Raw genomic sequence first — 12,945 nt, 5'->3', positions numbered from 1 at the left:
TGGTGATCCATGATGGATCCAGTAGCCTAAACCCGTTTTCCTTTGCACTAGTTTTGCCATCATGTCTCCCACACACAGCACTCAGAACCTAGAGGAGATCCTGCTCCCCTACTACTCAGGGTCGGACTGGTCCACCAAAGTATCCTCCGGTGGGCCCAAGCTCTGACAATAATGGACCCCTATAAAACAGGGCCCTTAAGGAGGATGGGCCCCCAAATTTCCTATGGTGGGACATCAGTCCGACGCTGCTACTACTATATCTCATACATAGGAGGCAGCAATAATATGGAAGTCACTATAGGGAGTTCACGGTTACACCTGACAGAATGCCTTACAGGGCTAGCTCAGCTGAATGTATTCATACCTCTCACTTCATTCCAGAGGAAAAGGACTTTTAATCCATATGCAAATGAGCAGTTAAGTGCACAGAGGGCGGGCCCAAGCCGCTCTGTGCATCCTTGCTCCTCCTGGCCTCTCCTTCTCGATTTTCAGGGCCCACTTTCTGCATATCCATCTCGCCTGCCCCTGTCAATCAAGAAGGAGAGGGAGGAGCAAGGATGCACTAAGTACTTCGGTCCGCCCTTGGTGCACTTAAAGGGGTTGTCTCACTTCAGCAAATAGCATTTATTATGGAGAGAAAGTTAATATAAGCCATGTACTAATGAATTGTGATTGTCCATATTGCCTCCTTTGTTGGCTTGATTCATTTTTCCATCACATCATATATTGCTCATTTCCATGGTTACGACCACCCTGCGATCCATCAGCAGTGGACGTGCTTGCTCACTATAGGAAAAAGAGCTGGCCTCTCTGGTGGGCAGGACCATGGGAGTGCGCATAGGCTGGTGATTTTTCCTGTAGTGTGCAAGCACGTCCACCGCTGAAGGATTGCAGGGTGGTCGTAACCATGGAAACTAGACGTGTAATGGAAAAATTAATCCAGCCAGCAAAGGAAGCAATATGGACAATCACAATACATTAGTAAGTGGCTTGTATTAACTTTCTCTACATAATAAATGCTATTTGCTGAAGTGAGAGGACCCCTTGAACTGCTCATTTGCATATGGATTAAAAGTACTTTTTCTCCAGAGTGAAGCAACAGATCGCTAAGTGAAAGCTATCATCACATTCAGCTGAGGTAGTCCTAGAAGGCACAGTGAATTTCCTGGTGACACTCCCTTTAAGTGTATGGCCGTTGTTCTGCCACTTTTCTATACCCGGACAAAAGTCTATACCCGGAAGTGATGTAGCTGCACCGGAAGTCACGTGGACGCGTTGGAATCAGCTGGAGGAGGGGGTGCGCGCGCTGCGCAAGCGCATTCAGCTAAAGTATGTTAATCTGGCAGAACGCCCCTGCATTTTCCCAGCCCTCCATTTCTTTACTATCCATTTCTTTCTTTACTATCAATGGCGGCATAGAGTTAGTTTTAGCAAATGCCGAGCGCAGCGAGGCCGAGCCCGATGCGTGGCGAGCATACAAATTAATGTAGATTACGGGCTCGCGGCGTTCTGCCAGATTACTATACTTTAGCCGAATGCGCTTGTGCAGCGCGCACACCCCCTCCTCCAGCTGATTCCAACGCGTCCACGTGACTTCCGGTGCAGCTACATCACTTCCGGGTATAGAAAAGTGGCAGAACACCGGCCTTCAATATTATCTATAATATAGCATCATGGTCTGAAGCCCTGGGGATGTATCACTGTATCTGTCCGTACATACAAGAGCTTACAATCTAACATACAGAATAGTCTTCAATGTACGCTGGAGAGCAGCGTTCTTGAACCTGTGGGTTTTAATCTGTTGCACTACAACTCACAGCATCCCCAGCATGCTGTGAGCTGTGGTTCTGAGACCACCTCTGCAGAGAAAACTATGAAAGCTACAGTAAATCAAGAGACAATAAAAACTTGGCTATAACATGATAAGTATAATATGGAATAAAAGCCTAAAAAGGGTCAGTGACTCGTCCGAGGCTACTGCATACATCGTCCATTCTAACTGGAGATCCCTCATATAAGGGTTAATCTTGTAAGTCCCCGCCAGTCCTGGAGTCGTCCTCGTCCAGTAATTCATTCTGTCATATCTTCATAGGGAGTCGGAGCTCCCCTGTTCTAATACAGAGCTCCAAATCCCCAGCATAAATACAGACTTAAAGGGGTTGGTCCATGAACATCGCTTATCCACAGGATAGGTGATAAATGTATGACCGCTGGGGGTCTGACTGCTGGGACCCTCGAGAGTCCTAATGTCCCCAGTGCGAATGCAGCAGTAATGCACATGGGTGACCATAGCTCCATTCACTTCTTTGGGACCACCGGAGATAGCCAAGGCAGTCCCATAGACAGTGAATGGAGCGGTGGTCATTCACACAGAGGACTCGGGGTTTCTCCATTCTCAAGATCGGTGAGGCTCTCATTAGTCAGACCCGCCAGCGATCAGACATGGAGAGGTGATAAATGTTGTCTGTGGGCCAGCCCCTTTCAATGATAACATTCTTACTTTCTGCAGCCACCCCTAGGAGGAGCTGAAGAGCTTACTGCATTATTATGGAGCTCAATGTATAAGCTGTATGCAGGAAGAGCCTGAGCTCCCCCTAGTGGTGGCTGCACATAGCTAGACGTTAAGCATTTAACTATATGACCATAAAGAGGATTTGGAGCTCTGTATCTAATAAAATGGACCATCATCCACTAAACAGATATGTCCAAGAAACTTTGGAGCTTTTTAAATAAGAAAATACACAAAAAATAAAAAACAAAAAGATACCCAACGAGTACTGAACATAAATTAATTACAATTAGACCCTTGCAGGATACTCGCGGGCACTGGATGGTTGCCTCGGCAGCAGTCTTGCCCAGGATGCAGTGGCTTTTCTCCAGATTATGTGGGAGAGCATGCCTAGACAACCCCTTTCCATAAGGATATCCATCAAGGTACCCTCTAAATCACCAATCGGGGGCCCCTACGTGCTGATGGAAGCAGTGCATGACGGCTTGTGGAGGTAGTATTCTAGCTGCAGTTCATTACTCCGTCAGCGGTGTCCTGCTACGTAAAGGGAAGGTTTCCTGAACAAAATGGCGGCATATTGGGCAATGCTGGAAGCGCATCAGGCAGCCGTCACACAGGCACACGTGCCGACACGGTAACAGCACCCAATTCACCGAGTCATTCTGACACACCACACAGTCTTTGACGCTGCTCTCTTGTAGCTCTTCCTCTGATATTCCCAACTTCTCCAGCAGTTCTTTATCCATGGAGACATTGTCCTCCACGGCCTCCACTGACTCTGATGGGTTATCGCTCACAGACATGTAAAGTTGCTAGGAAAGAAACATACATGATGAATGACGGTCATAACGCGTGACTACCAACTAGAACCATGTTCTTAAAGACGCCGGACACGTAAATACTTGTATTCCCCATAATATTCTGGAGCATCTTTACATTGAGCTGTTCCCCTGTTATTCCTACTGGAAATGTGACTGGGTCAGTTGTGGGCGTCCTTACACAATCTAATCTGTGCTGAAAGACTGTGAAGGGACACATCCTCTTGACATGGGGAATGGTAATGCCTAGTTTCCAGGAGGAATAACAGAGGAGAAAAGATGCTCAAGAATTATTTCATGGGGGGGAGGATGCAAACATTTACTGACACTTCGGGAGAACAGCCGGTTCCTTTTTTTTAAGTAAATGTGCAAGATCTATTCTTTTTTTTTTTCTGAGAAAGAGCGCCACCCCTGTCCGCCAGGTTGTGTCTGGTACTGCAGCTCAGGTCACATGCGGAGGACACAAAAGTTTTTTTACCTTCAGGTCGTAGAATTGTCCTTGTGCAGTGAGCAGATACTGGTACATTATCCTACAGGGCAGCCGGTAACTTCTGTCTGGAATATGAATGATGGTCAGCATGGACACCTGTAAGGAGAAGACGTCAGAGTACGTTTAGCGTACATGCCGGGAAAACGTATGACGCGCACTCTAAACGTGACCATAGGGCTACATCAAAGTGTTCTTTTTGCCTCCGTCAGTCCGCCACATTTTGTCATCAGGGGTGCACCTAGCCTTTCTGCTGCCTGAGGCAGAAACTGAAACAGTCCCCCCCCCTTCCCGCGCTAATTTCTCAACCTAACCCCTTTGCCACAATGAAAGCGCTCATTGCCCATGGCCCTTCCGCTGCCGCCCTCTTGCCCCTACATGGTGCTGCCTCATTGGTGGTGCACCCCTGGTCGTCATACCGGATACAATACCGCAGTAGACTGCACAATTCCATTGGACGGATGCTACTGGATGGTATCTGTTGGCGTCACAACCATGGTGTGCGCAGAATCTTAGCAGGACTAGGCCAAGACAGTGTTCAGCCTATGAATGCAATAAAAACTGTTTCCATTCACAGACAGCAAGCAGAGATCTTGAGAACAGTGAGAAACTGAAACACAAAGCATATGCTGCAGAAACTCTTCGTTCTACGATTCAGCTTCATGAAAATGTTGTAGAACAAGAACATTGTGTGGCCCCTGTGCGACGTGATTATCGGCAGGGCGGGTTTAGGTCGAAATCCTCCATTTACTGGAATATAACAGTCAGCAAAACAGGGGAAGCTGGAAATCACCTCCCCGTGGTGAGTAGCAGACGGCGGCTCTACCTGAGCCCCTGCTGCTGACGGGTGAAGCGTCCGTGTCAGCACAATGCCAAATTCCACGCTCGTCTCCTGCAGCTCAGATTTAAGGAGCATGAGTTCAATAACCGAGAGGCGAGATCGGTCGCTCATACTCAGCCGAGGGTCACGTGACTGACGGCGACGCAGTGTGCCGCAACGTTTCACAATCTTACCCCCAGCTCAGGAAGAACCATGGTCACTGCATACTGGAAGCCGCGCCTAGAGTCTATCTACACACGCCCAATCCCGTCCAGTCCCCTTGCTGCCCCCACAAAGTAGTTATGCCACCTTTGTGCCCCCACAAAGTAAAATGTCCCCTTGGTGGCCCCCTGACAAAATGCCTGGTAACTGCTCCCACAGTTATGCCCCATTAATGCCCATTTCACAGCAAAATGCCCCCGCACAGTAATTATGCCCCCATAGTGCTTCCACACAGTAGTACTGCCACCTAGTGCCCCTCTTACAGTTGTGAGGCCCCTTAGTGTTAATAAAACAAAATAGTAATACTCACCAGGCCCTGTTCCCCCCCCGATGAATGGAGCAAAGCATGCTCTTCCCAGCATCAGGAGCAATGAGCTGGGCAGGAGAGCACACAGACCGATTCCCCGGCTAGAGAATGACCTTCGGCCTGTGCGCCCTCCAGCTCAGCTCTGCAGGTGCGATGACATCACCGCATGGCGACTGCAGCTAGGGAGAGCACAAGCCGCTGAATGGTGAAGCAGGGAGCGTCCGGCTCCCTGCTTCACCATTGCATTCAACTCTATCGGCATCCACAGGATGCAGATACAGTTGAAGTCAGGACATACTTCACCCATCCCAGGACCATAGGACAGCTGGCGAAATCTGGGATTGTCCCGCCGTATCCGGGACAGCTGGCAGGTATGTGACATTACGCGATTCTCAGGGGGTACTTTCCCTAATTACAGAGATCTATTTCATGTGTTGAGTCAAATAGGCAATGGTACATGGGAAGAAGTGGAGTAGCATGGGTTACCAGCACCTGGGGCAAGCCAAGTGTTGTGCCCCCTAACCTATGGGCATGCCCTATTTATTAAAGCATGCCCACAGTGTTCCAAGACCAACATAACCAATAATAACACTATATAAGGGCCAAATAATACCGCTCCACCATGACCATAGCCATTTAGGTCCCCACTCAGTGACTTATAGGTGATGTCTCCTGCTGATTGGGGGCATTCCTGTGGTGCCATCTGTACTTATAATGCTGCCCCCCTAGTGCCATCTCTACATATAATGCCCCCCATATCACCATCTTTACATATTATGCCCTCCAGGCCTAGGAGGCTGCACAGCGGGCACAGGGACTATCGACCGCCCTCAATTTTCAAGGGTGTTTCATTAGAACCCCCCTTGAAAATGAAGGCTGCTTTCCCATATACATCAATGAACCTTTCCTTGTATAATGAAGAGTACTGCAACTTTCTCATATATTTTTGGGGGTTTCAATTCCTCACCATTTGTAAGATCTCTGCTTCCTGTCATTGAATGGAAACATTTGGATTAACAGTCAGAGGGGGGAAAACTGGATTTCTGCCAGCGATTTACAGTTCTATCCGGTCCACATGTGGATTAAAGGGGTTAACCAGTTTCCTGTATTGAGGACCTATTCTTAGGACAGGTCATCAGTATAGGAAACTGGTAAGTCCCCGTCCAAGTTGTTAAAAGGGGCTATCCAAAGTCTAAAACATGCCCGCCAATGACCGGGTCCCTCATACAGATTATACTTTACCCGTTCCCCGGCACCCGCGTCGCCCGGGAGATGCAGTGGCGGCCGTTCAGGGATCAGGAACGACACTGGTGCAGGGGAGGGGGGTAAGTATAACCTATATGAGGGGCCCTGGCATTAGGGGGCATGTTTTAGACTTTGGATAACCCCTTTAAAGGGGTTCTCCGGGAATTAAGAAAATGAAAATACTTAAATATTATATTATTATAAATATATTCCCAAATACCTTTCATTAGTTATTATGGCTCGTTTTGTCTGGGGAGCAATCATCAGGGGGAACAAAATGGCCGCTGTCCCATCAGTTCACACAAAACCTGCCCTGATCACACAGGAGGACAAGTTACTTTACAACACTGAGCTGAAGAGCTGCCTCATCCTCCTCTCTGCTTGTCTGGGATTATGATTCTGAATACAGATGATAAGAACTTTAGCTCAATCTCTGGGGAATTTAGTTAATGAGGAGACATGAAGTACAGAGAAGGACGGACTGTGGTAATGGAGACTGTAAACAAGTGCTGCTGTTCATTACCTTCCACTCATGTCTCCTCATCTTCTCCATTCCCACAGAGATTCACCTGTATTCAGGATCATAACCCCTGACAAGCAGAGCAGAGAGGAGGATGAGGCAGCACTATGGCTCATTGTGGTGAAGTAAGAGCTCTTTCACACCTGCGTTCTTTTCTTCCGGCATAGAGTTCCGTCGTCGGGGCTCTATGCCGGAAGAATCCTGATCAGTTTTATCCTAATGCATTCTGAATGGAGAGAAATCCGTTCAGGATGCATCAGGATGTCTTCAGTTCCGGAACGGAACGTTTTTTGGCCGGAGAAAATACAGCAGCATGCTGCGCTTTTTGCTCCGGCCAAAAATCCTGAACACTTGCCGCAAGGCCGGATCCGGAATTAATGCCCATTGAAAGGCATTGATCCGGATCCGGCCTTAAGCTAAACGTCGTTTCGGCGCATTGCTGGATCCAACGTTTAGCTTTTTCTGAATGGTTACCATGGCTGCCGGGACGCTAAAGTCCTGACAGCCATGGTAAAGTGTAGCGGGGAGCGGGGGAGCAGTATACTTACAGTCCGTGCGGCTCCCGGGGTGCTTCAAGAGTGACGTCAGGGCGCCCCACGCGCATGGATGACGTGATCGCATGGCACGTCATCCATGCGAATGGGGCGCTCTGACGTCATTCTGGAGCGCCCCGGGAGCCGCACGGACTGTAAGTATACCGCTCCACCGCTCCCCACTACTACTAAGGCAACCAGGACTTTAATAGCGTCCTGGCTGCCATAGTAACACTGAACTGCATTTTGAAGACGGATCCGTCTTCAAATGCTTTCAGTACACTTGCGTTTTTTCCGGATCCGGCGTGTAATTCCGGCAAATGGAGTACACGCCGGATCCGGACAACGCAAGTGTGAAAGAGGCCTTAACTTGTCCTGCTGTGTGATTAGGACAGGTTTTGTGTGTACTAATAGGACGGTGGCCATTTTATTTCTCCTAATGATTGCTCCCTAGACAAACTGAGCCATTCTAAGTAGTGAAAGGTATTTGTGAATATATTTATTATAAAATATTTAAAAAAAATATATTCCTGGAGAACCCCTTTTAACGTAGGTGTAGCCATTCGCTGTGGTTTCCGCGTGGAAACCATGACCGAGATCGGGCATTTTTTCCATGATGCGGATTTCAAATCTGTGTTTTCAGAAACACTGTGGGATACATGTGGATTTCCCGCGGATTTCAGCACGGAATACCCGCCAAAATCCAACATGTCATAATACTTCTCACAGCTGAGGTGTTGCAACAACTGTATCCGACACATCAGCAGCACAAATCTCTGCTACAGTGTATCAGTGCAGGCCTATGAGCTCTCGGAGGACTGCCTAGACTGGATACAGTTGTAGCAAACCTTCAGCTGTGAGAAGTATTAGGTTGGTACATATTTTTCAGCTTCTTAAACAACATTTTGTGTCCGACAACAGGTGCGGCGTCAAAACAAGTCAGTCCGTAAGACTAGGAAAGACAGGGACTTTCTATCATCGGGCTTGGAAATATGCAAATAATTAGATCGGAGGCCGGGGCTTCCCTTTATACCACCATGCTGAAATGTGATCTGAAAGCAACAAACCACAAGGCCCTGATCTTCATCCAGTAAAAACAAGGACAAAAACTGACTCAGAGCAGGGGGTGCACATACTTAATCATCCATCATGTGCGCGGGTAAACAGCTATTCATGCATTAGTGCAGACTTACTATGAACTCCCGGTCATCCACATCAGCCATTGTCAGCAGGGCTACGAGAGGATAACGAGTCCGGGGCACCGGGCCAAAATCTTCTATCTGGTTGTCCTCTGGCAGCTGAATTAATATTTCTTCCTTGCTTTGTTTCGGCACGCTGAGTGAGTGTTCAGGAAAATGCTGCACCCGCGATACAAGGGGCAGAGTGATTAACGGGGGGCTCTTATTCACTGCTGATACAATGAATCGGTGGTTACTGTGTTGCAATGCTGAGTGACTCATGTCTTTCACTAATTCCTGGTGACCTAAGGTGCACCCAATTTTTTTTTTTCTAGCGTGGCGTCAAGGTTAAGCATAGGATGTTCCATCTTAAAGGGGAACTCTAGCTAAATATATCTTCAGATGTGCCTAAAAGACAATGTAAGGGTACATGTACATGACCGTGTGACGGACGTTTTCAGAACAATTGAAGTCTTTGGAGCTATTCGTATGGCTGCTTTTTTTAAGGGCCAGTGAATAACGGCCGTCAAAAAATAGGAAATGTCCTATCATTGGCCGTTTTGGTGGACCCAGGTTGTAAAGGGACAAGTAGGCGACTGGCCCTATACTTGCCCTGGATGAAGAAAGGGGAGAGGGCCCTATACTTGCCCTGGATGAAGAAAGGGGAGAGGGCCCTATTAGTCTCTTACTTGCATATACAGAGCACATGCCCCGATGGGGGTGACCCCGTCAGCAACCTGAGGAGGCCGTATCCCTACCAGTATCCCTCACTCATGTACCGACATGACATGTTTCGTCCAAAATCGTGGCCTCTTCAAGGGATTAAAGAGTGAAAAAAGAAGCAAGAAGGAACAAAAGTTACAAAAATTACATATGTCAGTGCGCAATTATGCAATGCCGGTAATCTGCTAGAAGGAGCCAGAGTACGCCCGCACCCCCAAGGGATCAAATGGAGGGGTGGAAGACTAGTGGCTCTCCACCCTGGGGCATCTAAAATTAAAGAGGGTGGTCTATGTAACCCATCAAGTCTCACCAGATACAATGGAGGTCGGCATCCTTGTCCAATGCCGTGTTAAGTACTGTTCCCGTATCCACCGGCTCCCCTGCCTCCACCACCGTTGCTCGTGTCAGTGGAACACATGTCGAGGCTTCTTTTCTAAAACCACATATTTTTGCTAGTTTGGCAGTGATTAACCCCTGTGTTTTAGATCAGACATATAAGGAAACAGGGATAAGTTTATCCGAAAAATTTAAGTCAATCTAAAGATGCCTGATAATGGATTAACTGAATATTAAGGCTCCCCCGTAGCTATCATTTTGGGGGCTCATTAAGGCCATTCGGGGACACTGTCTTAAGAAGGAAGATCCACCTAGATTCGCGCTGCAGGATCTTCTTCTCCCAATTGCCCCTCCTTTCTGATGGTTTAACCAGTTCTATCCCCATGGACGTCAATCAGTCTGTTACCACCACGTGCCTCGCTATTGGTGTATCGCCTTTATTGGTCACATCACCTAGATGTTCTCCTACTCTTTGCCTAAATTCTCTAATTGTTTTACCAATGTATTCTATTCCACAAGTCCATGTCATCTTGTAGATGACTCCCCTCGACTTAATCATGTCCTGAGTCTTGTACACCTTGTGACATTACACCTAAATCGTTTCCCTGTGTGCATGAATCTACACGCAGCCATGGATAGGTTTATGGAGCCACATTTTAGGAGCCCATGGTGCCACAAAGTGGCTGTGCAGCAATCTGTCCCCGAGGCTCTTCCCCCGTCTATATGTGATGCCAGGATGTCCCCTTATCACCTTGCAGATATCAGGATCCATTCGCAAGATGTTCCATTGCTTGGTTACAATTTCTCAGATCTTCTCTGCTGCTTCGTCAAAAGTTGCAATGAAGAATCTCTCGAATTGAGTCTAGGGCCCTCATATTAGGCTACTTTCACACTTGCGCTTTCCCTTTCCGCTATTAAGATCCGTTATAAGATCTTAATAGCGGGGGAAAACGCTTCCATGTTGTCCCCATTCATTGTCAATAGGGACAAAACTGAACTGAACTAAACGGAATGCACCAAAATGCGTTCCGTTTGGTTGCGTCCCCATCGCGGACTGAAAAAACGCTGCAAGCAGCGTTTTTCTGTCCGCGATGAGGTGCGGAGCAAGACGGATCCGTCCTGACACAGAATGTAAGTCAATGGGGACGGATCCATTTTCTCTGACACAATAGAAAACGGATCCGTCCCCCATTGACTTTCAATGGAGTTCATGACGGATCCATCAAGGCTATGTTAAAGATAATACACCCGGATCCGTTCATAACGGATGCAGGCGGTTGTATTATCAGAATGGAAGCGTTTTTGCTGAACCATGATGGATCCAGCAAAAAACGCTGGTGTGAAAGTAGCCTAACCCTAACTGGAGGTTAGCAGGGATGTACGTCCTGTCTGGAGAGCCCATTGAAATGCTGGTTTTAATGTGCTCATGGGATAGCCCCTAGCCACAAATCTTCTGCGGGGGTCCTGAGCTTGTCGTCAAAATTCAGTTTTTTTTTTTACAAACTATTGTCCACGGGTAATCCCCCTTTTTACAGAGTAAGGTTGACTACTCTCCCAGAGTAACATAGAATGTGTGGATGTCGGCTTCCAAAATATCGAGGTGTCCAGCTCCCCTTGTGGACTCTTGGTGATACAGATATCTAGGAATGGTAGCCTAGTGGGGCGACATTCTGATGTAAATCTTAACCTGACCTTTAAATTGTTAGCCCAGTTGGTGAAGGTTTTTGCTGTACCGTTCCAGATGACAAATAGGTAATCAATGAAACGTGACCACATATTAATGCAGCCCGTGTCTACTTGCGCCACATCTCCAAAATGTGGGTTCTCTCCAACCAACCCACAAACAAATTTGGATATGATGGGGCACAAGAACCCCCCATCGCAGTGCCCCTGAGCTGTTGGTAGAACTTATTATTAAACCGAAAGAAGTTTCTGGTGAGTGAGAATTCTAGTACTGGTTATATTTCTGATATTGGCACCCTCGTGATGATAAGAAATACTGCACAGCCTGTAGCCCCCATTCATGAGGCATAGGTGAATAGACGGCCTCCATGTCTATGCTGAATTACTGTCCAAATGGATGCCATCAAGCTGTTTCAGAAGATCCCCCATATCTAGGGTGACCACTCAGACCACCCTCAAAAGACGTACTTTATACCCTGCTCCCGTTCCGCTAAACTACGCCCCGACCCGGTTAGGCCAAGCCCCCTCCCAGTAAACAGACGACGGGGATTTCAAAAAATTAAGGCAGAATCAACTTCATTTCAGCTGCGGGGTGAGTGGGAGGGTGACTTTCTCCCTGCAGCTCACACTCAGACAGCACAGTGCTGCTGTCTGAGTGTGAGCTGCTCAACAGGACATCCCTGAGTCCGTCCAGGCCCTGCGCCGGAATGACGACAGGGGGTCTGAAAGCCGGACTGTCCAGCCTAAAACCAGACCTCTGGCCACCCTACCTGTATCACTAATGTATGACAGTAGGGCACTACAGTGGGGGCCATTATAGATCCAGGTTGAACTACAGGGGGGCAATTATGATACTGAGTGCATTATGGTGGGTATTATAGATACTGGAGGCACTACAGTGGGGGCCATTATAGACACTGGGTACACTATGGTGGGTATTATAGATACTAGGAGAAACTACAGGGGCCATTATAGATACTGGGTGCACCATGGTGGGCATTATAGATACTGGTGGCACTATTGTGGAGAAACTGAATGGAATGACGTGGTATAGCAGGAGGTGCTCAAACCCACATGCAGTCGTGCATATATATAGGGGAGCAAATCCTGCACTTGTGGCCCGTTGCTAATGGCAATCCCCAGCAAACATGCATACGGTGGAGGATGCCCGCAGCGAACCACAAGTACCACAATAGACATCCTACACAAGGTAACAATTGTGTGGATGTTATAATCAATATAACAATATAACAAAATAGCAAAAAACAGGTGCACTCTGCGGTATTACTAAATCCTCAAACTGGTTTTAAAATTGAGAGATTAGTCAACATGTCCTACGGTGTAGGACATGTCTAAGCCCGGGCACCGCGACAAGGTTTCTCAAGTAGCCCGGGACCTAACACTCTCCTACCTGTGCCAGTGGGCAAATACCAGGAGCCAGTGGGCAAATTACAGGAGCATAAGGCCGACTCACAGACAACTCACCAGTTGCCTCCAACATGTATCCATGCTTGCAATGGGAGGAGGGAGGAGTCTGCAAGTCCCACTCAAGACTGTCTGGTAT

The 12,945-nt window shown here is 47.8% G+C and overlaps 1 protein-coding gene across 3 annotated transcripts in view; it reads right to left on the bottom strand.

The window, feature by feature from the left end:
* Positions 1–1,913: 1,913 nt before the first annotated feature.
* The window catches only part of CGRRF1 (cell growth regulator with ring finger domain 1), a 35,834-nt gene continuing 24,802 nt past the window's right edge, over positions 1,914–12,945 (bottom strand). For 2 of the 3 annotated variants that reach the window (XM_044276478.1, XM_044276481.1), the window contains 3 exons: positions 8,655–8,796; positions 3,806–3,913; positions 1,914–3,321 (listed from right to left, as the gene is read on the bottom strand). In XM_044276478.1, coding sequence (XP_044132413.1) covers positions 3,025–3,321; positions 3,806–3,913; positions 8,655–8,796 — 547 coding nt within the window. In that variant the 3' untranslated portion in view covers positions 1,914–3,024. The remainder of the gene's footprint in view (positions 3,322–3,805; positions 3,914–8,654; positions 8,797–12,945) is intronic. The other variant, XM_044276480.1, reaches the window with a different exon arrangement.

The sequence above is a fragment of the Bufo gargarizans genome, chromosome 1, assembly GCF_014858855.1.
Source record: "Bufo gargarizans isolate SCDJY-AF-19 chromosome 1, ASM1485885v1, whole genome shotgun sequence".
Lineage (NCBI taxonomy): Eukaryota > Metazoa > Chordata > Amphibia > Anura > Bufonidae > Bufo > Bufo gargarizans.
The sequence above is the reverse complement of the archived record's forward strand: the minus strand, read 5'-3'. Positions and strand labels throughout refer to the sequence as shown.